The sequence below is a fragment of the Zalophus californianus genome, chromosome 4, assembly GCF_009762305.2.
Source record: "Zalophus californianus isolate mZalCal1 chromosome 4, mZalCal1.pri.v2, whole genome shotgun sequence".
Classification (NCBI taxonomy): Eukaryota; Metazoa; Chordata; class Mammalia; order Carnivora; family Otariidae; genus Zalophus; species Zalophus californianus.
Window position 1 is genome coordinate 174,149,781 of NC_045598.1, and position 25,327 is coordinate 174,175,107.

The 25,327-nt window shown below is 38.5% G+C and overlaps 1 protein-coding gene across 6 annotated transcripts; it reads right to left on the reverse strand.

Moving 5' to 3' along the window:
* Positions 1 to 408: 408 nt before the first annotated feature.
* ZHX1 (zinc fingers and homeoboxes 1) lies at positions 409 to 24,974 on the reverse strand. 6 transcript variants are annotated; one of them, XR_003523818.2, is made up of 5 exons: positions 24,692 to 24,974; positions 17,074 to 17,186; positions 4,480 to 7,329; positions 4,021 to 4,088; positions 409 to 1,997 (listed from the first exon to the last, which is right to left on the reverse strand). XR_003523818.2 is itself a non-coding variant. In XM_027616443.2 (4 exons), the coding sequence occupies exon 3, from the start codon at positions 7,102 to 7,104 to the stop codon at positions 4,483 to 4,485; it is 2,622 nt and encodes an 873-aa protein (XP_027472244.1). In that variant the 5' UTR covers positions 7,105 to 7,329; positions 17,074 to 17,186; positions 24,779 to 24,967; the 3' UTR covers positions 409 to 1,997; positions 4,480 to 4,482. The 6 variants fall into 6 exon arrangements, 4 of the variants coding, with proteins under 4 accessions (XP_027472244.1, XP_027472259.1, XP_027472240.1 ...); XR_003523817.2 differs by having other exon boundaries at positions 3,992 to 4,088; XM_027616443.2 differs by lacking the exon at positions 4,021 to 4,088 and having other exon boundaries at positions 24,779 to 24,967.
* Positions 24,975 to 25,327: the final 353 nt, after the last annotated feature.

Sequence of the window (25,327 nt, forward strand, 5' to 3'; positions counted from 1 at the left end):
ATTAATGCCATTGAATCATACATCTAAATAGTAGCAAATTTTGTTATATGTATTTTACCATAGTTTTTAAAAAACTCAGTTAATAAAATGGGAAAAAAATCACTGAAAACTACTAATCGCTGCTAACTTTTATTCTGTATTGAAGGACATAAACAACCGGGAGAAGAGGAATTTTGCTCTGTCAAATAAATATATTTAAAAGCTAGCAAACATCAGAGCAGAATGTAGTGCCAATTTATAAAAGAGACAGAGGGGAAAATTACTACTAGTTATTTATGGCTATACAAAGTCGACATATTACAAGGGAAACATAATATAAATGTATTATTCAAAGGCTTCATTTCCAATACTTGACATTTCAAATTTGAAAATACGAAAATTGTCAAACAAAACCCAGACCACATTAGCAATGGTTTAAAAAAGGAGGAATTTAATTATTATAATACAGAGTGCTTTAAGAAGTTTTTGAATGTGTAAAAGAAAGAACAGTTTAGTGCATTAAATTGTTACAGTCTTTACATTGCTTCTTTTTAAAAAAGTTAACAGTAGTATGAAAAAGCCACCCACAAAGCCAGCTGTCTGAGTGAAGAAATCAGCTAAATTGCAGCATTTTGGAATTACTAATAAAGCTATAGTTAAAAAATAAAAAGTTTATAAAAATGAAAGCAGCATGCATATTCAAGGCTTTTTCATAACATTTCATTAGCTGACAAACATTTAGGTAAAAACAAGAGCTTAATATTATTCATTAAATTAGACAAAAGAAACTGGCCAAGCCCACTACATCTGGTCATTCAGAAAAACATTTTAAAATCCAGAGCTAATTAAACTGAACATTTTTTCTATGAAGAAAGCACATTTTGAAAAACAATCCTATAGTCACAAAAAAAGGGTCCTTCTCAACATGAATGAACAGCACCGGTCTTTACAACGTTTATAAGTTAGTATGAACTTTCAGTCTCCTGATATGGCAAGAGTTAACAGTTAACACTCCCATGATTCATAAGTGAAAAGCTAACCTTTAACTCATTATGATCAGTTCAGAAGTTTTTCTCTCTTCACTGAAATTGCTACATAAAGTAGAATTTCCCTGAAAGATAATTCTTGAAAATTCTGATCTGATCCCTGTACAAACATTTCTGCTCTCTATATGATTGTAAGAAAACACTAAGTATATATTTACTATATGGTTCTTCTTCACATTTTTGGTAAAATATTTCAGAGTTTCGCCCTAACCAAATTCTTATGCCATTTTCTTCTTCTTCACTATTGATTATCTTTAGTTTAATACAAAGCAAATTCAGCTCCTAATTAAAAAAATGAACAGATTATTACAGAGTAATAGTGGTATCCATGAATGTGTTCAATTAAAGATCCAATCACTAAGGGCCAATGATATCACAAAATCTTACTGTTTCAACATGTGTCAATAGGCTGTTTTTCTCACTTACACTGAAATGAACAAGCCCACGCACAAATTTCAATCTTAGCGCAGGGCCTGATAAATAAGACATAGAAATAAATCAGGTTTTTCTTTTTCCTGTTTCTAACAATTTTTACTCTGTAAAATGTTTGGTCACTCAAAGCTATAAGCTTAATCACATATCAAAGAATACAGGCAATAAGGCCCATCTCACTAGACATACAGTATTAAGCTGGACAAAATATGAGGACAAGCTCTAGTGGTCATTAAACCCCCTCAGAAAGTCTAAGAATCAGAACATCTCCATCATATCAGAATAAAAATGTACTATATTAAAATTTGAATTTTTACAAGTTGTTTAATTAGTGTTCTATTTACATTGCAGAACTTCCGCCAAATGCAGTAGTTTAACTTTGGCACAACATTAAGTTCCATTTCTTTTGGATATTGGATCCTATTTTTTGAGAATGTGTATGCCCCAAAACGTTTTCAGTGTCATCAAAGATTGGGCCCATTCACAGTAAATCAGACATCTTGCATTGAAGAATTGGTTCTCCTCCAACGTTTTAGGCAGCTATAAAAGAAAAACATAATAAAAAACTAAAATTTTAAAGAAAACCATGTTTTAATGTTTACCACTTATGAAACAAAAATTATACAAATTAGCCATTAAAATACATCCTCTGTATTTGCTTATTAACACTGAGATCACTTGTTACATATATCTTATTTAAAGCACTAGAGTTTGTGTGTAACTCCTATGTATATGTTCTGCATATAGACATTTTCACCTATATGTAATAATTTATAAAAACAATTATTAGTAGGAAGTATATATTTCACTGTCAGTTTTTGTAATAAACAGACTGAAATCTAAAGGCTATTGTAATTTTTTCTATTTATATACAAGTCTGGCTTGTGCAAAAGATATATATGTATTTTACTTTTTGCAATAACTATTTTGGAAAAGTTTTGGTTACTTATTTTTGGTAAACTGAACCATATTTAAGTGAAGAAATAACTATTAAGAGGAAACTTATGGTGAATCCTTTTATAGGATGAAACATTTTGTTAAGCCAACAGTAACTTACTAATTAATGTACTTTATAATTTTAGACTTTTGAATATTTTTAAAAAGGCATGCCTGAATATGTACCATGAAAGTGCATGTCTAACATATATGATACAATTTTTTGAAAACTGTGGCTTTGTATGTATTTTTTTGATCATCGTATCCATTAGAGTATCACTATAGAACATGAGAATTATCCACACAAACTTAAAGTCAAAAACTGTACAAAAAAGTTCCCATTATCTTTAAAAGATTGCAGCTCCCTGCAGAATCACTGCTGAGGTTACTACAACCACAGGGACAATTCACTGCAGCAACACATTTGTTGATTTAATCTTGGCCGAGTGAGGATTCTTGTGTTTAGCAATTAAAAAAATGCCTGTTAAAAATATTTTATGCATCTGGGTCAGAAGAAAGCCTGTCCTGAAAATTTCTGACATTAGGAAGCGGAGGGCTGTACTTTAGGATAAAGCTGCACGAAACTGTTTAACTTCCTGTGACTTACATTATGCTCTATAACCTGCAGTGAGATTTACTCTAAAATAGGTGCATTTTTAGTTTCATCTGTTTTTCTGCTTGAAAAAAAATGTTAATGAAAAGAAAGCCTGGAAAAGGACTGCTAAGCAATAAGAAAACTGCCTGGTACATATTAAGCTCTCTATAAATAATTGTGTAGCAAAATAAATAAAACCAGCAAGGAAGACATGGGGGAGTTAAGGAAATACTGTGCAGAATCACAAAGCATAAAAGTAGAGGATGGGTAGGGATGTAAACAGCTAAGGAAGTAAGTAAATAGGCTCATATGATAATAAGGATCTATGTCTCGTTTCCTTCTTTACTGTTTGAGAACACCACAGTAATTTCTGATAATAAAATGCTTTTGGACTACTGATAGACATATACAAACATTTTGTAGCAAGTGTGTTATTCTCAATAGAGTATAGTTTTATCCTAGAACACTCCAAAACAAGAGAGTAGAAAAGAATGGAACTTTGCTATTAAATCCTAAAAGTATTAAGAATTGAAGGCCTAACTCCAAATCAGGTATCTGATTTGCAGCTACAGTGAAATTTCAAATAATTCAATCTATAAAAGAATTAAAATTTAAGGAACATGCCAAACCTTTCAGATTTAAAGCAATATTTACTCGCGCTTTTATAGCAAGAGATGTATTTTTAACCAAATACAATGTTTCTGCTGGTAGCAGGTTTGTTTTCTATCAAAGAATGAAAAGACACTTTAGGCAAATGAGTTAATTTAATATCAAATCTGTTATTTACCTTTTGATCTCTAAGACAGAAATAATTTATATCACAGTTTTCAAAAACAGATGCCATCTAAGCAAATATGAATTTACACAGAGCCTAAAACAGACCTTTGGCTTTCACCAAAAAAATTACTGAATAATTTTAACACATAAAGCATTTTAAACTCTAGTTAAAAACCTAATAGTTTGGGGGCAATACAATGAATAAAAAAAGATACCCATTTTTCACCTAGTTTCCTAAAACTGAGCAATCCTCACCCCTGTGGTAAGTCTGTCCTTCGGTACACTTTTCCCCTTCTTTTTAGTTTTCGTTTTTGAATTCTTTCCTTAAATAGGCAAAAAATGAAGCTTTAGTGAAGGAGGGTTGCAAGCAATACATTTTAGTTATCTTTAGTACTTGTGAATCCCCCCCACCACCAGTCTCCCTTCTCTGAGAATGGGCAACTTTCCCTTAAAACAAAGTGAAAAAACATTTTATATAAAAAAAGTAAATAATTAAAGCATCATTAAATTCTACATAATAAATGTAACAGTCATAATAATCAGACCACACATAATAATCACATATCTCTTGGCCACAGTCACTGTCCCTAGTCCTCTTATTAGCTAAAAGGAAAACCATTTTAGAAAAAACTGTCAAAAGTGAAGGTGTCAGATACAAGGCGACTATTCTAAATGTCTGTGGTTGATGATAATACACTCAGATTAAAAACTTACATTTCAGTCATCTGATTTAGAAAGCTTCCGCTTCACATGTCGTGGGGGTTCCCAAGTGTCACTATCATCTGTTTCTTCTTCGTCCTCTTCCTGATCATCAATAACTTCATCTTCCTCCTCATTTTCCTCAAATAATTCTATACCCAACTCTGATCTTCTCTGTCTTTCTGCAAACCACTCTCTGACCTGCTCATAGCCCATATGTGATTTGTTCACGAGTTCGTCAAGGTCTTGCTCATTAAGAAATTTGTGCTTCAGGTAATAATCCTTAAGTATTGCAGTTCCAGTTTTAAATTTTATGAGTGATGGCCCCCTGTCCCAGTTGTTCATTCTCTTGCTTCCCCTTGGCCGCCCACGTGGTCTTCCTCTCCCCCTTCCTTTGGGTCTCCCTCTCCCCCTTTTCCGAAGGGAGGACAGACCATTCATACTACTCGAATTGGCGCTTTGATAGTAGTAGTACCATTTTAGGTTTCCATTTTTCCAAGCATAACGGGTGTCCCCAAACCAACTGACAATGTCTGTTCTAGCAAGCCCGCTCTCTTCAGCCAACTTGTCATACTCTTCTGGCGACGGCCACTGCGTTCGCACAAAAGCACTCTTAAGCATGTGCAACTGCTCGGGTGTTTTTTTACAGATCTTGCCTGTACTCCCTGGCTTAGGTGCACCAGATTCATCTCTGGGAGAAGTTTCTCCGGCTTCTTCTTTGGAACTACCTGCATTATTTTCCTCTATTTCCATTTTCTCTTCCTTTAAAGCTTTTGATTTCTTCTTCTCTGTAAACCAAGCATCAATTTCCCTTCTGGTAAGTTTGGTTTGCGCTCTTAACCTATTTAATTCTTCATCTGTGAGGACAGAGCTATTGAGAAAACTTGCCTGAAGGGCACGAAGCTGCTCTGTGGTCTTCTCTTTAAACTTCTGGGGAGTGAAGTCAGGAAAAGGATTCCAGGATTGTTTAGGCTGTGAAGTAACAACAGTCGGGGATTCCGTGGTTTCATCACTGGAGTCAATAATAATGGTGGTGGAGGAATCATTGTTGAGATGTAAGCACTGATTACTCTTTGAATTTCTCTGATTGTACCTTGTGTCACTAAACCATTTCTTAATCTCTCCTTTAGTCAGGCCTGTGATTTTCATAAGTCTGATAATTTCTGAATCGTGGGGAAACTGATTTTTAAGGTAGCTGACTTTTAATTCGGCCAGTTGCTCTTTAGTCTTTTTTGCCCGAATGCCAAATGAATCAGGGTTTGCTGCTGCGGTTTCGTGTTTGACGAGCTGGGAAGGTGGGACTGCTGCTGTGGCTGGCTTTGTTTCTGCAATCGGCTGTGCGGCAGGTGGCTGACTTTTTTGTACATTTGTTTGATTCGGAACCCCCGCCACGGTCAAGGCTATAGGTGCTGTGACCGGCAAGGTGTTTGCTCCAGCTACTTGTGTGAGGACCAGACCTGGCTGACCAACTATTTGGCATGTCTGTAAAATGGATGGTAAACCATTACTCCCTGTGGAAATGTGTGTAGGAATAACAGTTATGGTCTGAGGTACAGTGTGTACTGTTCCATTGAATTGTTTCCTTCTGGCCTCCTCTACTTCCTCAGGAGTCCAGCTAACACCATGCTTTAGGCGTTGGGCTGAAAACCATATCTTGATCTGCTCCTCTGTGTATTTTGCTTGAGCAGAAAGAACAGTAATTTCTGACATTGTTGGATAAGGGAATTTGTTGTAGGTGTTAAGCAAAAGGGGGTTGTTATCCAATGCAGCATTGTAGGTGGGAATGCTATTAACGGGGATTAAGACTTTGGGAATCAAATTGGAATTCTGCTGAGCTGATACAGCGGTTATCACCTGTGCTAACCCAGGAAGGACTGCTGCTGGGGTCACCACTGTGCTGGCAGTGTTCGGATGTATTCTGTTCACAACGGAAGTACTTGTATTCGATTCAGAAGCTGAAGAACTTGGATTTTCCACAGTTTCTTCACGGTCTGGTTTGATTTCATTCTCTTTGTCTTCAGGAATGTCCTCAACTGAGTTGTGGTGAACTGTAATCCGTTTGTTCTCCACTTTATTTTTCATCATCTTCATAATTGGAGTTTTACTGATAGATATTCCTGAAGAAGAAACTTCTGTAGGTTCAGCTTGCTCTGAATTCTCCTCTTTAACAAAACTACCGTCAAAAGTCAGATCATTTATTGTCTGTTCAAAGATTGTCTGGTTATTTCGTTTCACCATAGTCAACTTAAAATTCTCTTCTCCTGGGTGATATTTCAGATTATGCTCAGAAAGTGCATCATACCTTTTGGTAAGAAAATTGCATTCGACACAAACATAGGATGAATTTAGCACTACGTTGGGATGTTCTGAATCCACATGAAAAGTAAACATATTTAGATCTGGGGTTTGAAAAGTACAATATTTACATTCATAGCCACCTTCAACTTTTTTATTTTGCTGATTGTCAGAATCCACAGATTCATGAACTTCTTCATCACTTGAGATACTCTCTGCTCTGGTGTTTTCTACAGGTGTAAGTACAGGAGGACCTTCATCCAAATCTGATATCAACTCGAGGTCTGGATCCTGTTCACTGGCAAGGACCATGCAGGGTGTGGTGGATTTTCGCCTGCTTGCCATTCTGATGTTATGAGGAAAATCTCAGTGGTGCTTAAAAAGCATTGAGGCTTAAAACCGTTCAGTATTCTTCATTTGAAAACGATGGCTTTTGGTTCTTCAAGTCCATTTTTGTGTTCAACAAGTTTCATTAGCAGCTTTTTCATGGTGCAATCAAGTAAAGAGCTTATTGTTGGCAGATAAAATACTGTTGAACTGCTGAAATTTTTGAAGCACAACTCCAATCACCTACATTAAAATAAATTAAAAAATGTGTTTAAATGCGTGATTATGATCTTTTAAACAAACTGCAGTGATATTTCACTTACATGAAGTTGTTGGATAGCTCAGTTATAAAGATCTAGAGTAAGACCAGAACCAGGAAAAAAGTCCTCTAAGGATCAAAATACATGTCTCCAAGCCAAATCACTGAAGGTCACATACTGTGCTCATGGTCAGCCCCCAGGCCTCTTTACTTAGATTTTTCAGCCACCTCTATATTGATAGGGAAGTGGGAGAAAAGTCTGCTTTGGCAAGCACGCTAGTGTCAATGTGAAATGATACTCTGTTAACAAGGGAGGAAATTGAAAACTATAAAAAGCAGTCACAGGTACTCAGAGACTATGGCCATTAAGTGTGTAAGAAATTCAATCCGTCACTTAGGTCTTCTTCCTCCTCCTAGTCTGTTTTATCATTCCAGTAGCAGAGCAGCAAAGATGGATATACACGATCCAAGTTTTAGAAACATTCTTTTCTTTCTTTTTTTTTTTTAAAGATTTTGTTTATTTGACAGAGACACAGCGAGAGAGGGAACACAAGCAGGGGGAGTGGGAGAGGGAGAAGCAGGCTTCCCGCGGAGCAGGGAGCCCGATGTGGGGCTTGATCCCAGGACCCTGGGACCATGACCTGAGCTGAAGGCAGACGCTCAACGACTGAGCCACCCAGGCGCCCCTAGAAACATTACTCTTAATCATTCTCCACAATGCTACCAGGATTTATAAAACATATCTGATCACATCAGTTTCCTGACGTAAAGTTTCCCCAGTGCTTGGAAGAATGAAGCCCAAACTCCTTAAGCCACGTGTAGTCCTCTTCACACCTGCCCCCAACCTCAACTTCCTGACGTCTCTCTCCTGACTCCTATTTCTTATGCTTTGGGCACAGTAGACACAATTGCTGTTCCAGGGGCACACAATGGAGGCTGTTCCCTATGCTAGGAGCCTTGTTTGTGCACGCTCTGTGATGATCTTTATCTGCCCTATAGATCTCTCCCTTTAACTTGGATCCGCCCTTCTCCTCGGTTAACCTTCTAGTCTAGTACTTACCGAATTGTGGCAAAGGAATGTTACATTTCTGACCTAGAACCTATCCATACTCCTGATCTCCTTACTATAGGTGAGTCTCATTTTTCCAAGGACCTTTGTATCTTCAATCTAATGTTCTTCCAGCTGAACTATCTTGGCTGACTTCTCATTCATTTCTGTATCCCCTCTGTGTACAAAAAGCCGAGAAGGAGGGACTCACTAAATGTTTATTAACTTAAACTAGAATGAATAGGAAAACAGTCCTATGAAACTCAACATGCCCTGCCAAATTATGGAAAGAGCCCAAATGTCCATCGACTGATGAATGGATAAAGAAGATGTGGTGTATATATACAATGGAATATTACTCAGCCATCAAAGGAAATGAAATCTTGCCATTTGCAGCAACGTGGACGGAGCTAGAGGGTATTATGCTAAGCGAAATAAGTCAGTCAGAGAAAGACGAATACCATATGATTTCACTTATATGTGGAACTTAAGAAACAAAACAGGGGGGCACCTGGGTGGCTCAGTTGGTTGGGTGTCTGCCTTCGGCTCGGGTCATGATCCCAGGGTTCTGGGATCGAGTCCCGCATCAGCAGGGAGTTGGCTTCTCCCTCTGTCTCTTCCTCTTCCCTCTTAACTCATGTTCTCTCTGTGTGTATGTCTCTTTCTCAAATAAATTAATAAAATCTTAAAAAAAATAAGAAACAAAACAGATGAACATAGGGAAAGGGAAAAAAAAAGGAGAGGGAAGCAAACCATAAGAGATTCTTAACAATAGAGAACAAACTGAGGGTTGATGGAGGGATGTGTGGGATGGGCTGAATGGGTGATGGGGATTAAGGAGGGCACTTGTCGTGACAAGCGCTGGGTGTTGTATTTAAGTGATGAATCACTGAATTCTATACTTGAAACTAATATAATCATATGTTAACTATTTAAATAAAAAATTGAGATAAAAAAAAGAAATTCAACATGCCCTGAGAGCATCACCACAGAGAACAGTAGCTGAAATTCACAAGAATGACCGTGACTTATCAAGAAAAAGTGAATCATGCTCATACGCATACATTTTAATAATTTTGTACCCAAATATTTAAAATAAAATGTTAATGCTACATCAATGAAAGGCAGTGTGCTTCTGAAGTCTAACCCAAAGGAAAATGACTAAAATGAGTTAAGTGGTCTCATTTATTTTCTACCACAAATTAGAACTATTTTCATTTATTAGTATAATCCTTGTCCTAGCTGAACTGAGAAGAAAAAGTTTACTTTAAAGATTATAAAGCAAAACCTGGTCTGTATGAGGAGATATACTGACTCAGGGAAAGGAAAAACATCACCAAATTTTCCATATTATAAAATAAAAAGCATCAGCTTAGTAATAATAGTATCCTATCCTCAAAGAATCCCTATTCTCAAAAGGTGTCATTCCTCCCCTCTGGAAAAAGCCTTTGATTTCTAAGGGAATATGAGGAAATCACTGATATTTAGAACTATTTCTTAACTAAATATTATACACTAAGCTAATGCCATCTCTCCTATTCAATTCAGTAGGATTTTAACTATTTTGTTCAAGTGCTAGTATAGCTGTTTGATCATTTTTTTGTCATTAGAAATAGGGAATTCCTCAAATAGTTTGAAGTATGGAAGAGCAACAAATGAGCAGCACCCACATTTTTGGCCGTGAAGGAGAATTGTTGAAAGGCAGGGGAGCTATTTTGTAACTGTTATTCTCCTAGAATCTCAGATTATATTTAATTGGTAGTATACTGATAGTTAAAAATCAAAGATAGAAGGTTTTTTTCTGAAGCTATATTTCCTTAGTGATGGTTTTCAAACTTTTTGTTGTAAGCAGCAGAGCCCTTTCTTCAAACAAAATTCTATGAGAAGTCTTGGGGCAAAACAGAGAAAAGAAGAGCTGTCTGGCTGGAGAAGTAGAAAGGCTAACCTACTTCCTGACCGCATCCCATGGAGCCTACAAATCCTACTACCTCTGAAGGGTTCTGAGATGAGTTTGAAAGCCTGTGCCTTAAAAGCTTAACTACTTTCAAGACAATGTATCAGTGTCACCAAAAATCCTTCTCAGCTTACCACTGCTGAGCCATGAAATTTGAAAACTAATCTAAAGTGAATTTAATGTGTCCTTCAGGTTGTTTCACTGTAGAAGACAGGGCTTGGGCACCCAGGGGTAGAAGAGAGTAGCCAGTACTAATAAGAGATACAGAAGAGAAACTTGAGGAGCTAAGATCCCTTTATCATCCTGGCTCTCTAGGTCTTAGGTTAAACTGCTTACTTTTCATTTTATCTTGCTTAAAAATAGGAATCTGCTAAATTATTATTTTTATTTCTCTTCCTTATAGCTCACTAGCTCAGAATGGTCAGTTCATAAGAATTTACCCAGATATAAAAATATTTAAAAGCTTAAATGTTTTTTGCTAAAGTCATAAAAATTACAAAATATTCATAGGTTATTTTACAATCGAATGATGTATATGCACCATTGTGTGTTTTCCTTTGAAAGCACTGGTTTTGGCAATATAAACTTAAATAAGCTACTTAAAAGACAAATTAAAAAAAAAAAGTCTTCAGTAATGCAAGACTCAAATCTGATTATCTTGGGTATTAAAGATGGCCTCAAGCTCAGGTTACTTCTATACCCAAATAAACAGACCCGACAAACACTCTTCCCACTTTACTTCTGAAACTGTTTACATTTACCTAACAAAACCAGAGTCACTATATTATTTAATGTATTTCTAAAGGGAGACAGAATCCCAAAATAACCTCAAGATTTGGTGCAATGGCTCAGTCCTACTATAATGTATACAGCTCAAAAATAGGCCAAAGCGCAAAGGCATCCTCATGGTCCTGATTATATAAAGACATGATTTGGGGGGAAGCAGGGAACTCAGTACAAATACCCCATTTTTATGACAGAAGAAACCCAGGCCCAGAGGAATACATTCACAGAGGCGCTGTGATATAGGATCAAACCACAGGTTCTGGAGTCTCCTCTGTCACTCAGTGGTTCAGTGACTATAAAAGTTACTCAGTATCAACCTAAGGTTTCTCACCTGTAAAACCAAGATTCTTCATTTCAACAAATTCACACAACTATCTGTTGAATGTCAACCATGGGCCAGGCACTGTGTTAGGTACTACCCGAAGGCGATGACTGTGACAGATTGCCTCAGGTCTGTCAGGTACTAGCAGTTGAGTAAGAAAAACAGGCAGTAAATTATCACTTAAAATAACTGTGATCATGCAATGAGAGAGGAAGTATCAGGAACTCTATGAGCACGCTGCAGGAGGCTTCTAGAAAGGAAGCAGAAAAGGTTGCCTTGGAGAAGATAAGAAGGGTGCTATCCACCTCAGAGGCTGATCAAATAAAAATGCTTCACACATTGTCCTATACAGTAGATGCCTAATTAATGTTATTTTCCAGTCTCTGAAAAATTCTTTTGGGAGATGAATACCACTTATTTAGTATTATCCTCTCTCTCTCTCCAGCAATTTAATCAGCTGACAAGGCACACAAATTGAATGAAAAAGCGGAAAGGGTAAAAAGTATAAGAATTTCTTTGGTGTCGGTCCAATTTATCTCCTTTTATCATTAAAGTGCAATGCGGCTGAGACAGGAAAATTGCCATACAGAGATCGCTATTAGCTGACAGGCATCTCATCCTCTACTTGAAGGTCAAATAAAAACAGAGCTCAAAATCAATTTGGGGAACCTTGCACTATTTACCTGTAAAAAGGGGTAGAGTTCAGTTGCACAACTGAGTAGCTAGCTAGGTGGCTTTGCAATTAAAACACAAAGTGAAGACTGCCAATAAGATAAAAAATTATGCTCTAAATGCATCCAGCACTATAAATATAATTATATTTGAAAGCGATTTTCAGTAGAAAAATGGTAAAAACAAAATAAAACAAAACAAAAAAACCCTAATCTGATCAACTGTTATATGATCGTTAAAAAATGGTAATCAAGAGTAATTAAGGAATATGAAAAAAATCGCTTCTCAGTCATTTGGCTTAAGATCAAGTGTAGGACTATGAAAAAATATCCATTTACTGTTAAATTTTTTAAAAATCAGAACAAAATCTGCATATTAATTATAAAGTAACCATGGGAAAATATGTAGGCATATGGAAAAAACTAGATGAGAATATATAGAAATGAAATTTTCACATGAGATTATGGGTAAAATTTTTATTTATGTGTGCTATTTAAAAATGTTCTTTAATATTATTATAACAGTGCTTTATTATAAAATACAACAAACAATTTCAAGGCCTTAAAATTGCAAATAGACTAGAATATTCTGATGGTCATTTGTCTAGAGTTGGAAACAAAGTTTACTTTCTATTTTTAAGGAAAAAACATGTGCTACATAAAGGTTTTTTTTCAGGGGAAGCAGAAATCCCTGAGTATGTATAACATTCAAATGTTTTCCATACATTTTTGGGAGCTGCTCCATGGTCTGAGAAGTCAAACTAGTTCTTCTACGAACCCTCAAGAGCACTCAGAATCTGCAGCGTATGGATCTAGGTCAAGCCAATTTCCATGGTTCTATCTGCATCCTGACTCTTCTTCTGAGGGTAGGACACTCCTTAAACAATTCATGATTCTTAATTCATCAAAATAATGACAACAAAGTTTCTTTACAGAAAAGCATTTAATGAAAGTAAAATTCATTTTACCACAGTATAAAAACTGGGGACAATCCTAACAGCAGTTCTTACACGGTCAACAGAATGTCTACTTAGCTCTCTACTATATATCCCCAGGGCCCAACACATTGCCTATCAAGGCCTCATTAATATTTGCTGGAAAAAAAAAAAAACCTTTAAAATTGTGTATTATAACATTTTACTTCATTAAACACTCATTTATAGAGGAGTTATAAAGAACAACTGCGTTTACTTTATAGTAGATTATTTCCGATGGTAAAATCCTTACTAATAAAATTACCTTAGTCATTAGAATATTAAAACATCTTCATATATAGAACATTCTATTTATTAAAATATAGCAATGAGGGGTGCCTGGGTGGCTCAGTCATTAAGCAGCTGCCTTCAGCTCAGGTCATGATCCCAGGGTCCTGGGATCGAGCCTGGCATCGGGCTCCCTGCTCGGCGGGAAGCCTGCTTCTCCCTCTCCCACTCCCCCTGCTTGTGTTCCTGCTCTCACTATCTCTCTGTCAAATAAATAAAATCTTTTTTTCTGTTTTTGTTTTCAAATAAAATCTAAAAAAAAAAATAAAATAAAATATAGCAATGAATATTCAACAAGTATTTACCAACATCTATAATTCTGTTGTAACAAATCAGCTTTGTGTATCAGTAGTATATATCTAAATTTGTGGACTGTTTAAGAATGAAACAAGGGAGGGGCACCTGGGTGGCTCCGTTGGTTAAGGACTGCCTTCAGCTCAGGTCATGATCCCAGGGTTCTAGGATCGAGCCCCACATTGGGCTCCCTGCCCAGCAGGGAGCCTGCCTCTCCCTCTCCCTCTGCTTCTCCCCCTGCTTGTGCTCTCTCTCTCTCTGTCAAATAAATAAATAAAATATTTTTTAAAAAAAGAATGAAACAGGGAGATAAATTCATTCACGGAATTAGTCCTGCAGTGAAATTCAGGAGAAAAGTGTTCCTGTAAAAACAGCAAATGCAAATCTGAACTTAGAATCATTATTTTTCTATTCCTGGAGAAAACTGTACTCTAATGGTGTTCTACATTTTTAAAGAGATTAAAAAAATAAGTTCTCAATGTAATACACTATACATAGTAAATTGTTTCAAATTCTATGCTTAGTGCTACAAAAAGTCTAAAATTTTTTATAGTTAAGCAGAGACATAACTATACTGAATTTCCATGCCTCCATGGAAATTTTTTGGCTGTCTTGTACTTCAAATTAAATTATTAACAGACAACAATTTATTTGCTTCCTTAGCCACAAAAGCATATTATATCGGTAAGATTTTATATGAATAAAAACAACTTTCATACCAATTCTTAGTCAAATATGAACACATAAAATAACTATAATTTTTAAGGATTATGTTAGTTTTGAGCTGGTACTAGCTAAAAACTGTTCTCAGGGTAGCTAAAATATAAACTGATAATCCCTTGGGATATGTATTCATACCTATACTGAGAATTCTTAGAACTCTGTATTCTATTTAGTTTCACTTCTTATTCTCTGAGTTCTATTTAGCCAACTGAAAATACTTATTTTTACATGTTTGTATTCAAACTAAAAGTTTCAAATCCACCAAAATCACAGAATGCATGAAATAATAACAGAAATAAAGAATAAGGGGGTCAAATTAAAACAAAGAATATCCACCATGTTAAAGAAAAAAGTGTCTAAGAAGACGCTTTCTTTAATTAAAAAAAGCAAAGCAATTTTGGCCTTTTTACACTTGAGGCATTTCTCAAAACCAAAATGTAAAAATACTTAGAAACAATGGTCAAGTTCTTAAAAAAATTAAATGAGAACTTTGACAACCCAAATTTGTATCCACAGCAAATGTTTTTAAGAATTATGGTAACCTAGAATCATTACCTAAGAGATAAATCTCAAGAAAACTACTAAAATGGTCTCAAGATAATCAAAATTCGAGTATCAAGGTGTATACAGACAGGAGTAACTGATAAAAATGAAAGCATCGGAGAAACTGTGGCCAAAAATCATCTAATTGCAGAAGATCCTTTTGCTAATGCTAAACTAAGGGCTTAAGGGTTTAGAAATTCTATCCTCTCTACCTGTTTTTTTTCTACCTGAGAAAGCCAACCTTAATACTGCTAAAGATTAAAAGAAGAATCCAAGCTGGACAGATTTCTCCTGGCAAGCGCTGACCCCAGATTTGAGGAGTGAAATGTCTTTTTGAAAGGTCTCTACAACACTAACATCCTGGTTTTCTACCTTCGGCTGGCATGTAGGTCGGTATGTAAATATTGATTGTGATACATAAATAAGTACTATAAAGAAATCTCCTATCTTTGTTACTAAAGTTTGTAGTATTACCCCAAAATAATTGTTTTGTTGGAAATAGTTTTCCCCTACTTTTCTCAAGGAGGTATGTTAAATCTTTCACAGTCTAACACAAGAATGCTATTCTTGATTATAAGTGAGATTATCATTGAGAGGCTGAAAAACCATTCATCTGTCTGTTACCTTCCCAATTTATAAAATAACTGTTACATGTTTCAGTCAAGATGTAATCATTCAAGGGGCCCCTGGGTGGCTCAGTCCTTAAGTGTCTGCCTTCAGCTCAGGTCATGATCCCAGGGTCCTGGGATCAAGCCCCACATCGGGCTCCCTGCTCCTCGGGAAAACTGCTTCTCCCTCTGCCTACCGCTCCCCCTGGCTTGTGTTCCCTCTCTCTGTGTCTCTCTCTGTCAAATAAATAAATAAAATCTTTAAAAAAAATACTTTGAAAGATAATCGTAATTAGTATTGGTAATGTCAGCTTGTAAGGACTCTAACAATTTTTAAAAAGTGAAAGTTGAACCACCACATTAATAGCTGTGGAATCTGGGGCACCTGGGTAGCTTAGTCGATTGTGTCCCACTCTTGGTTTTGGCTCAGGTCATGATCTCAGGGTAGTGGGATCAAGCCCTGGTTTGGGCTCCGCACTCAGCTGGGAGTCTGCTTGAAGATTCTTTCCCTCTGCCCCACCCCACCCAACTTGTGTGTGCACATGCACACACACTCTCATTCTCTCTTTCTCAAAAATACATAAATAAATCTTTAAAAAAAAATCTTTCCTAGTACTTTCTGGAATTATCTAAAATAACAATTGGACTAGGGACGCCTGGGTGGCTCAGTCAGTTAAGCGTCTGCCTTCGGCTCAGGTCATGATCCCAGGGTCCTGGGATCAACTCCCGCATCGGGCTCCTTGCTCAGCGGTGAGCCTGCTTCTCCCTCTGCCTGTTCTGCCTGCTGCTCCCCCTGCTTGTGCTCTCTCTCTGACAAATGAATAAAAATAAATAAAACAAAATAAAATAACAATTGGACTAAAGTGTAACTATTTCAACACTATAGTATGTGATCTAATGCTTCTTATAAAAGCCAATTTATGCCACTTAAATAAAATATAAAAGTAATTATATACAAATATATTCAAGTATTTAAATACTGGCATGCTTAACCTAAAACAAAGTATTTAATCATCAATATCCTAATTTTTAGAATTATAATTAACTATTATTAGTAGACTATGTATTGGAAATATATTTTCAGGAATTGTTCTTTTAAGTCCTGAAGGATTTTTCTGGATGTAGGTAAAAAAACAGTAAAATTTCTAGATCAATTTCCCCACACTAAAGTTCTCTGCCCTTATGACCTTCATTTGTCTTATTTCCCACTGTTACCACAGCACCAGTACAGTGCCTGATACACAGTGTATTTTGGTAAATATTAATTGAAAAATCAATCATTAATATACCACATAGATTTATCATGAAGTGTGATGCTGTTTCCTTTGAAATTAAAGCAGCCAATACTCCTATATTTTTAAAGTTTGAAATTACATTTCTTAACAAAGTGTCAAGAGTAAGTGCTGCTTTTTTTAAGAAAAGCTTTTTAAGATGTTAGCCAAATATAGGATCATGGGATCTAAAGGAAGCATATTCAGAATCTGAGTTTTACCATAACCAAACAATGAAACACATACTTGCCATAGCTTCTTCAGCATTCTGTTCTTTGACACGGAGGGTGTCCCTTCAAATTAGGTGTTTAGCTCAGGCCATCATTACCAACAGGTCTGAAGCATCTATCTGCCATTTCCTACAAAAAAAAAAAAAAAATCATCACTTTACTATTCAAAGATATAATTCAGTCTTAGGACTTTAAAGTTTATGCCTTCACTTTTTAAAAATAAATGTAATTTTGAAAAAAAAATCTAACTTCCTCATAGAAATTGTAAAAGAATCATTTAAATGATTCTAGATATAATTCAGTCTTAGGACTTTAAAGTTTATGCCTTCACTTTTTAAAAATAGATGTAATTTTGAAAAAAAAAATCTAACTTCCGCATAGAAATTGTAAAAGAATCATTTAAATGCCAAACCCAATATTAATAAGAAACACAAAATTTAAAACATTCTCAAAAATTTTATTTATATTATATAAAACCACCAAATACTGTTTTCACTATTATGTTATTTTCAGTAAAAATTTTCAAAATGTGGGGTGCCCGGGTGGCTCAGTCACTAAGCGTCTGCCTTCGGCTCAGGTCATGATCCCAGGGTCCTGGGTTCGAGCCCCACATCGGGCTCTCTGCTCAGCGGGAAGCCTGCTTCTCCCTCTCCCACTCCCCCTGCTTGTGTTCCCTCTCTCGCTGTGTCTCTCTCTGTCAAATAAATAAATAAAATCTTAAAAAAAATTTCAAAATGTAAATATATGCAGGCTGAGTATAAAAGCTGAGATGAAGAAATTGGGAATTGTAAAATATTAAGTACACAAAACTTATGAAGGACAATTTAGTTAAACTAAGACGTGGGAGGAGGTGTATATTTATATATTTACACATAAACCCACTGATATCTGTATCCTAATTTACAATACATTAATTGGAATGGAGTGGATTATTAATGCTGGCAACAAGCCAATACAACTTAAATAAACTAGTGGTACTCTACCCCAAAGCATGTGGTATCTAATAGAATGACCTGTGTTATTTCATTTTTGCAAGAAAGCTACTACCAAATGGCTTTTCAATCAGTGTGTTGTGAAGCATCAGACTGTACAATCAAACAAACAAAATCATTCTCCAAAAATTGAGATATGTGTCCAAAAATGTTGTGGCATATTATTCAGAGTACTTAAACCAATCAGGAAAATTTAATAAAAAGTGTAATTGCTTCTCTTAATAAATAACAGTAAACAGTACTTTTGAAGGGTTGAAGCATTTTAGCCGTTGTTCTTTAAGCACTGAAACTCTGTAAACCAAGTGAATAAATATTAAGGAAGATGATCTTCCAAATACCTTATCCTTCGATTCTGTCTGTTCTTATATAGACGTTCATGAAGAGGCTCTTAAGAAACAATGTAAATACCCCAACCCTCTAGTAAAATACTTCTAGGTTAAGTTAAAGCTTAGGCTGAATAGCTACACTATTTTCATGAAAAGGAAAAGAGCATTTTCCAGTGGAGCATCCTGCTATCTGCAGCCTGGGATTCTACAGTTTCATTTCCTGGTATCTCCTTGTTTGGAAACTCCTTAGCTATCCATCTACAGGATGTGGACTAGAAGAGAAGATCGGAAACAGCTGCCAAAGAGGGGAAGTTATTTTCCAAAATGAATTATTAATATTATAGGAAATTGGTAACCTATTTGAATCCATTCTTGAATCACACGGTAATTGCAAGATGTTTTACCGAACGAGAGTCTCTTGAGAAAGAGCTGCTGAGACATGTAAAGGCACAAGGCAACTAGAGGAGCAACAAATGAGCTCCTTGATACTTCTGGATGAAAAGCATACTTGCCTGATGTTATTTCAGCTCCTGATACTGACATTATTTTAAAATACTTCTCTCTAACTCAAAGTATCTTTTTAAATTTTAAGATTAGAATGAACTTCAAAAATTAAAGAAGTCATCTCAGCCATATACATTATATAATAAAACAGATGAGTTGTTTTGGCAGATGAACTGTAAATAAAGATGAAGAGCTTGGGCTTTGGAACCAGACTGCATGGGTTCAAATCTCAGCTCTGTCACTTACTAGCTGTGTGGTCTTAGACAAGTGGCTTAGCCTGTCTATGCCATCGCCCCCTCATCTAAAATGGGGCTCTACTAACATGTATTTAAACTAACACATAGGGGTGCCTGGGTAGCTCAGTCATTAAGCTTCTGCCTTCTTTGGCTCAGGTCATGGTCCCAGGGTCCTGGGATCGAGCCCCGCATCGGGCTCCCTGCTCCGCGGGAAGCCTGCTTCTCCCTCTCCCATTCCCCCTGCTTGTGTTCCCTCTCTTGCTGTGTCTCTCTCTGTCAAATAAATAAATAAAAAATCTTTAAAAAAAAAATAAAATAACACATGAAAAGTGTTTGGAATATTTTCTGGCAGTTACTGAGTCCACAGTTAGATTTTTTCTGACTTTTATTTAAGGTATTAACTTTAAGTTATACAATAAAGGAAGTCTTCACATAAACTTTGCTAAATGTTAAGACACTATAAAATATTTTTAAAGTCTGGGCAATAATCAATTTTATTTTCCATTTCATACTTTTGAGCAGATTAAGCAATGCTAGAACAAGTTGGCTTTAACACGTAGACATTAATCAATCACAATTTATATCCTCCACCCCAATATACACATACTTCCTCTGACCTTAGCCTCAAGGAGAATCATTAACGTATGACACATTTTAAAAGGTGTTTCATAGAACTAACAAAGCTCTGACATAAATCATCTTATTGTAGTCATGGACAGAAATTGTTCTCTCCTCCTCACTTTCAAATACAGTCCACACCCCAGCAAAGTTTTAAACAAACTTCTTTTGACAATATTAGAAGGTAAAAAGGAATAGACTTAGTATAGAAGATAAACATAATTATGGGGCGCCTGGGTGGCTCAGTTGGTTAAGCGACTGCCTTCGGCTCAGGTCATGATCCTGGAGTCCCGGGATCGAGTCCGGGATCGAGTCCGGGATCGAGTCCCGCATCGGGCTCCCTGCCCGGCAGGGAGTCTGCTTCTCCCTCTGACCTTCCCCCCCTCTCAAGTACTCTCTCTCAAATAAATAAATAAAATTAAAAAAAACATAATTATGGGTGAAGTGCTTAGAAATATCAAAATCTTGGGGCGCCTGGGTGGCTCAGTCGTTAAGCGTCTGCCTTCCGCTCAGGTCATGGTCTCAGGGTCCTGGGACTGTGCCCCATATCAGGCTTCCTGCTCCGCAGGGAGCCTGCTTCTCCCTCTCCCATTCTCCCTGCTTGTGCGCACTCTCTCTCTCTCTCTCTCTCTCTTGCTGTGTCTCTCTGTCAAATAAAGAAATAAAATCTTAAAAAAAAAAGAGAAATATCAAAATCTTTCGATCTCCTTTCATTCCTCACAATAACCAAAAAAAAAGAAAGACAGACCTTCAGGAAGGGGGAAAAGGGAGTCAGAAATCCTATGGGAAATATGAAATCACTAAAATTTAATGAGAAAGTTCTTTTATTTAAAATAATACATTTATGGCTACTACACTTTAATGTTTTGGTTTTTTAGATAGGCTTTGAGAATACTATTTTTTAAAAATCTGTATCAAAAAATTAAAAACAAATATCTTGCAGAAAAATTTTGACTGCCTTGGGTGCCTGGGTGGCTCAGTTGGGTGAGCAACAGACTCTTGGTCTCAGCTCAGGTCTTGATCTCAGAGTTGTGACTTTAAGCCCCATGTTGGGCTTCACGCTAGGTGTGGAGCCTACTTAAAAAAAAAAAAGTAAAAAATGTTGACTGCGGGGTGCCTGGGTGGCTCAGTCGGGCGTCTGCCTTCGGCTCTGGTTGTGATCCCAGGGTCCTGGGAACGAGCCCCACGTCAGGCTCCTTGCTCCGCGAGAGGCCGGCTTCTCCCTCTCCCACTCCCCCTGCTTGTGTTCCTGCCCTCCCTATCTCTCTGTCAAATAAATAAATAAAATATTAAAAAAAAGTGTTGACTGCCTTGAATAAATGTCATTCTTAACCTGCTCATAAAAACTTCTTTTCCAAAGTATATCATTATATTTTTGTTTGGATCAAAGGTATATAAGACCATCTTACTACTCCTTGAATACATCATAGAATATTGATAATATAACCTGCAAAGATTAAGTATCCTTTAAGGCAACTACATAAACATTTACATAATTTACTTTGAAAATTAACTGTATGAAATACAGATCTCCAAAATGTAAACTCAAATGTCTATCCTGATTAATCTAAATCAGCAGCTTCAGCCATTCAAATTTGGTTACTCACAACCACAAAAATATCAGAGCAACAAGGATACAATAAAATAGATCAGTAATATTATGGAAACATTGGCTATTATTCAAAGGCTAGCATCACAGTTTTTTCCCCCTTCAATTAAATGTAATTAAAATTACTTTTGAGATTACACAGGATGATTTAGAAGGATTTTAAGTTAGAAGAAATTTAGAAGTACAAGTGAATGTGTTACACTGGGTACAGTGCAATAGATATTTCTGAACACCTCCCTAAATTAATGAATATTAATGAACCTAGCTTAGGGGGCGCCTGGGTGGCTCAGTCACTAAGTGTCTGCCTTCGGCTCAGGTCATGATCCCAGGGTCCTGCATTGGGCTCCTTGCTCTGTGGGAAGCCTGCTTCTCCCTCTCCCACTCCCCCTGCTTGTGTTCCTGCTCTCACTATCTCTCTGTCAAATAAATAAATAAAATCTTTTAAAAAATAAAAAAAAAACCTAGCTTAGGCACTGAAGTTTTAACACTGCTAATATTCAAATCAGTAGAGTCTTTTGAGCCCAAATCCACAATAATGCAATATACATGAAATGGTTATTTCCTCAGCTACATTTTAATCATTTTAGTAATTTTAAGAGTATTTCCATTTAAATATAAAGCCATGATTTACAGCAAATTAAGTCCCTAATAACCCATTTTTGTGCCCAATTAACATTATAAGAAAGAAAATATAAATACATTATAACATCACCTTTCAGTCTTAATGTAAAATATAATACAAAAGGGAGAAAATCTCCAACATGAACCACCTCACCTATGCTATTAAGTTCACTAATAAAATAACTGTAAAACTTCATTCACATTTATTGAAAAAAAAAACACAACAACCTTACAAGTATCACCAAAGGTGAGTTTATGGCCATACCACCATGAACACACCCGATTTGGTGACAAGTATCACCAAAGGTGAAATAATTGCTACATCATTCACAAACTGTCCTCCAAATCCAGTGAAATAATAAGCTCGCTATAAGGGAAAGACATCTACTATTAATGAGTACAAGCACAGTACAAGCACATTTATGTTTTCAGCCTTAGCATATTCTCAAACCGTCTGGCACCAGTGCCACTCTGGTTCATCCAGCCTAATCTGTTCAGAATTGAATACAAAACTAGAGCTACATGCACTTTGGGGAAACCAAAGAATAGCTCACATGTATAATAATACTCCAAATGTGCAGCTCTCAACTAGTTTATACTTGTAATGTGTTTGAGAAGACATCGCGATGAAAGACATTAAAGCTCTTTTAAAAATACTAGAATGGTTCAAGATATCTGTATGAATCATAGCTGTCATCAGGTACCCAAGTCTTTCTTTTTTTCTCATTTTAATCCTGATCATTAAATAAAGCATTTGGAGAGGTACTTCTACAAAAAGATTCACTGATAAGTGAAATGCTATCATTTCTATACTGAAAGAACCCAAGACTTTACATTTTATTTTGCATAGGATTAGTCAGCTTTGCCCTAAAATGCTTAAGAGTAAGGAGAGACAGATTAAGAGGAAAAAATATTCATGAGGGTCCTTTTACATCCTGTTATGCATTATTGTCTTTGGCAGCACCCACATTTCTTTTGCTTGAAATCAAGAGTCAGAATTGCTACTTAAGAAATTTTTTAAAATCTATGGATGTACTAAGGCCAATATCCCTGTTAAAACCAACTCCCATTCATCCTCACTGATGGCATAAAAACAAACGACTTTTATTTTTTTTGGATAATTTTTCAGACACAAAGATAATTCATGTAACACATATAACACAAGTTCAAGCTTTCAGACAAAGACTGAGATACAGTGACCAATACCAACGAATCTAAAGGAGCACTTCTGTAGGTAGGTACACACATACACTCCAAACCCACAAACAGGCACTCTTCTGGAGGGAAAACTGCTTCTTCCTCCCTGTGAACCCTGTATCTCCCAATTCTGTGATTTCCCCCGTTTCTGTTATCCTCTTAATCTCTAAGAGAATTGCTTTTGCAAGTTACACGGAATTCCAACCTAGTCACATTACAAACTATCAGCCTTTTTTTTTTTAACATTCCCCCCACAAAGATTAGCTCCTTCTCATGCTTTTCTTCAGCTCTGGGGGGTGATGACAGAAAAGCTCTGTGGAATTCCCACTCTGCCCCATTTCTACCCTGGATTCCTCCTCTATCCACCCCTTTCCCCGCTTCCTCCTTCCCCTACCCTGAGTCTCTCTCATTGAAGCCTGGCCAGAGCTTGCTGCTTCGCTAACCTAAACTAAGGATATCAAGCGGAACGTTCTCCTTCTCTGGGGTTTTGCTCTTTCCTTACTGTTATCTACAAAGGGGAGAGGTGGAGGGAGATGCACGAAACAAAGAATGTCAAGTCCTTTTACCTAGAACTTTGGTGTAAATCCACAGGGAAAGGGCATCCGCCAGGGCTCCTCTTCCCTGCCGTTAGACCCCGCTCCCTGCGCCCTCACACCTCCTTCCCAGCCCTTCATTCCCGGCCAAGATTAGGAGATTGTTCCCGTTAGGCCCCGAGGCTCGGAGGAGTCCCTGGTCGGCCTCCCTTGTCTCCGTCTGAAAGGGACGGATAACGTTTCCATTCTCTTTAATTAACTTCGAAGTCCCAGTCTTCCTCAAAACCGAATACAGTTCTTAAGGACTCAATTCTGAGTCCGGCCCCAAAGCGGGGAACGGCCTGGACCCGAAATGGGTGCCTAGCCTTCTCTGAAGTGGGGTACAGCCTCCCCCGAAAGATTTCCCGGGGCTCCAACCCCAGTGCCAATGCGTTCAGCTCCAGCAAGAGGATCTCTCCCTGCTCTCCGAGAGGCAGTCCCCACGAGGCCACGCGCCCCCTCCAGGGCAGGCCTTCCGACCTCCTCTAGGACCCTCAACCTCGCTGGGCTCCTCTGTCCCTACGGCGCTTCCCCCGCCCCCACAACCCCGGAGGCCCCGTCTTCACTCCCCTCAACAGTCCCAAGTTGCTCAGTGCTCTCGTAAGGACGCGGGCTGAGATTTTCCCTCACAGAGTGTCCCCCAAGCTCCGTCCGCGGCCGCAGACACCGCGAAAGCGCGAAGGAGCCTCAGGGGCCGTCCCTCGGTGGCGATTCCCCGGTGCAGGCAGGCCGTGTCCCTCCCCCTCGGACGCCCCGCGCCGCGTCCCCTTCGCTACCGGCTGCAGCCAGGGCGCTGAGACCCCGGGGTCTCTGCCCTGGAGCCGCCCTCCTCCGGTCGGCCCGCGAGCCACGCGCCTTCCCCGGCCGCCGCGCCGCTCGCGGGCTCTGCGCTGCCGGTTACCCCCCGCAGTCCCCCGGCGTCCCGGCCCACTCGTCCCGGAGCCGGCTAGCGCCGCTACCTGCAGGGGCCGCCGCGCCTCTCAGCGCCCCGCCGCCGCCATCTTGCATTTCAAACCGGCTGCACTTTTCAGGGAGTCAACTCTGACCTGTGAACCCTACACCCGGAACCGTTCGGCGGGCCGGCACACGGCCTCGGCAGCTCGGCGGGCCTCGCGGAGCGTGGAGGGTCGGGGGTGGGGGTGCGAGGCGGGGCGCGCGCCCCAGCGGCCGACCGGGGACGGGGAGGGAGGGAAGGAGCCGGCCGAGGCGGGGCCCTCCCGCGCGCGCGCCGTCCGCGCGCCCCCACCCCGCTCCGCGCCAGGCTCTCCACTCCCGGACCCCGCTGCTCCTTTGGGGTTCGACCCGAGCCTCTACCCTTTGGATTGGCGCACGGGGAGGTAGGGAGCCGCCCCGCCCCTCTGTCAAGAGAAGCCCCGCCCCGGCCAGCGGTAGCTCCGCCCCCTGTCAGCAGAAGCCCCGCCTTCTCTAGGTCTCGAAGCGGCCCCGCCCCTTGCCGGTGGTAGCTCCGCCCGCTATCAACAGAAGCCTTGTCTTTACTCAGGTCAATCCCCGCCTTCTGTCACTTGTGGCCCTGCCCTCTGGGCGCTCCGCCTTGCTAATGTCACCACCGGTTCGCAAGAAACACCCCTTGTCAT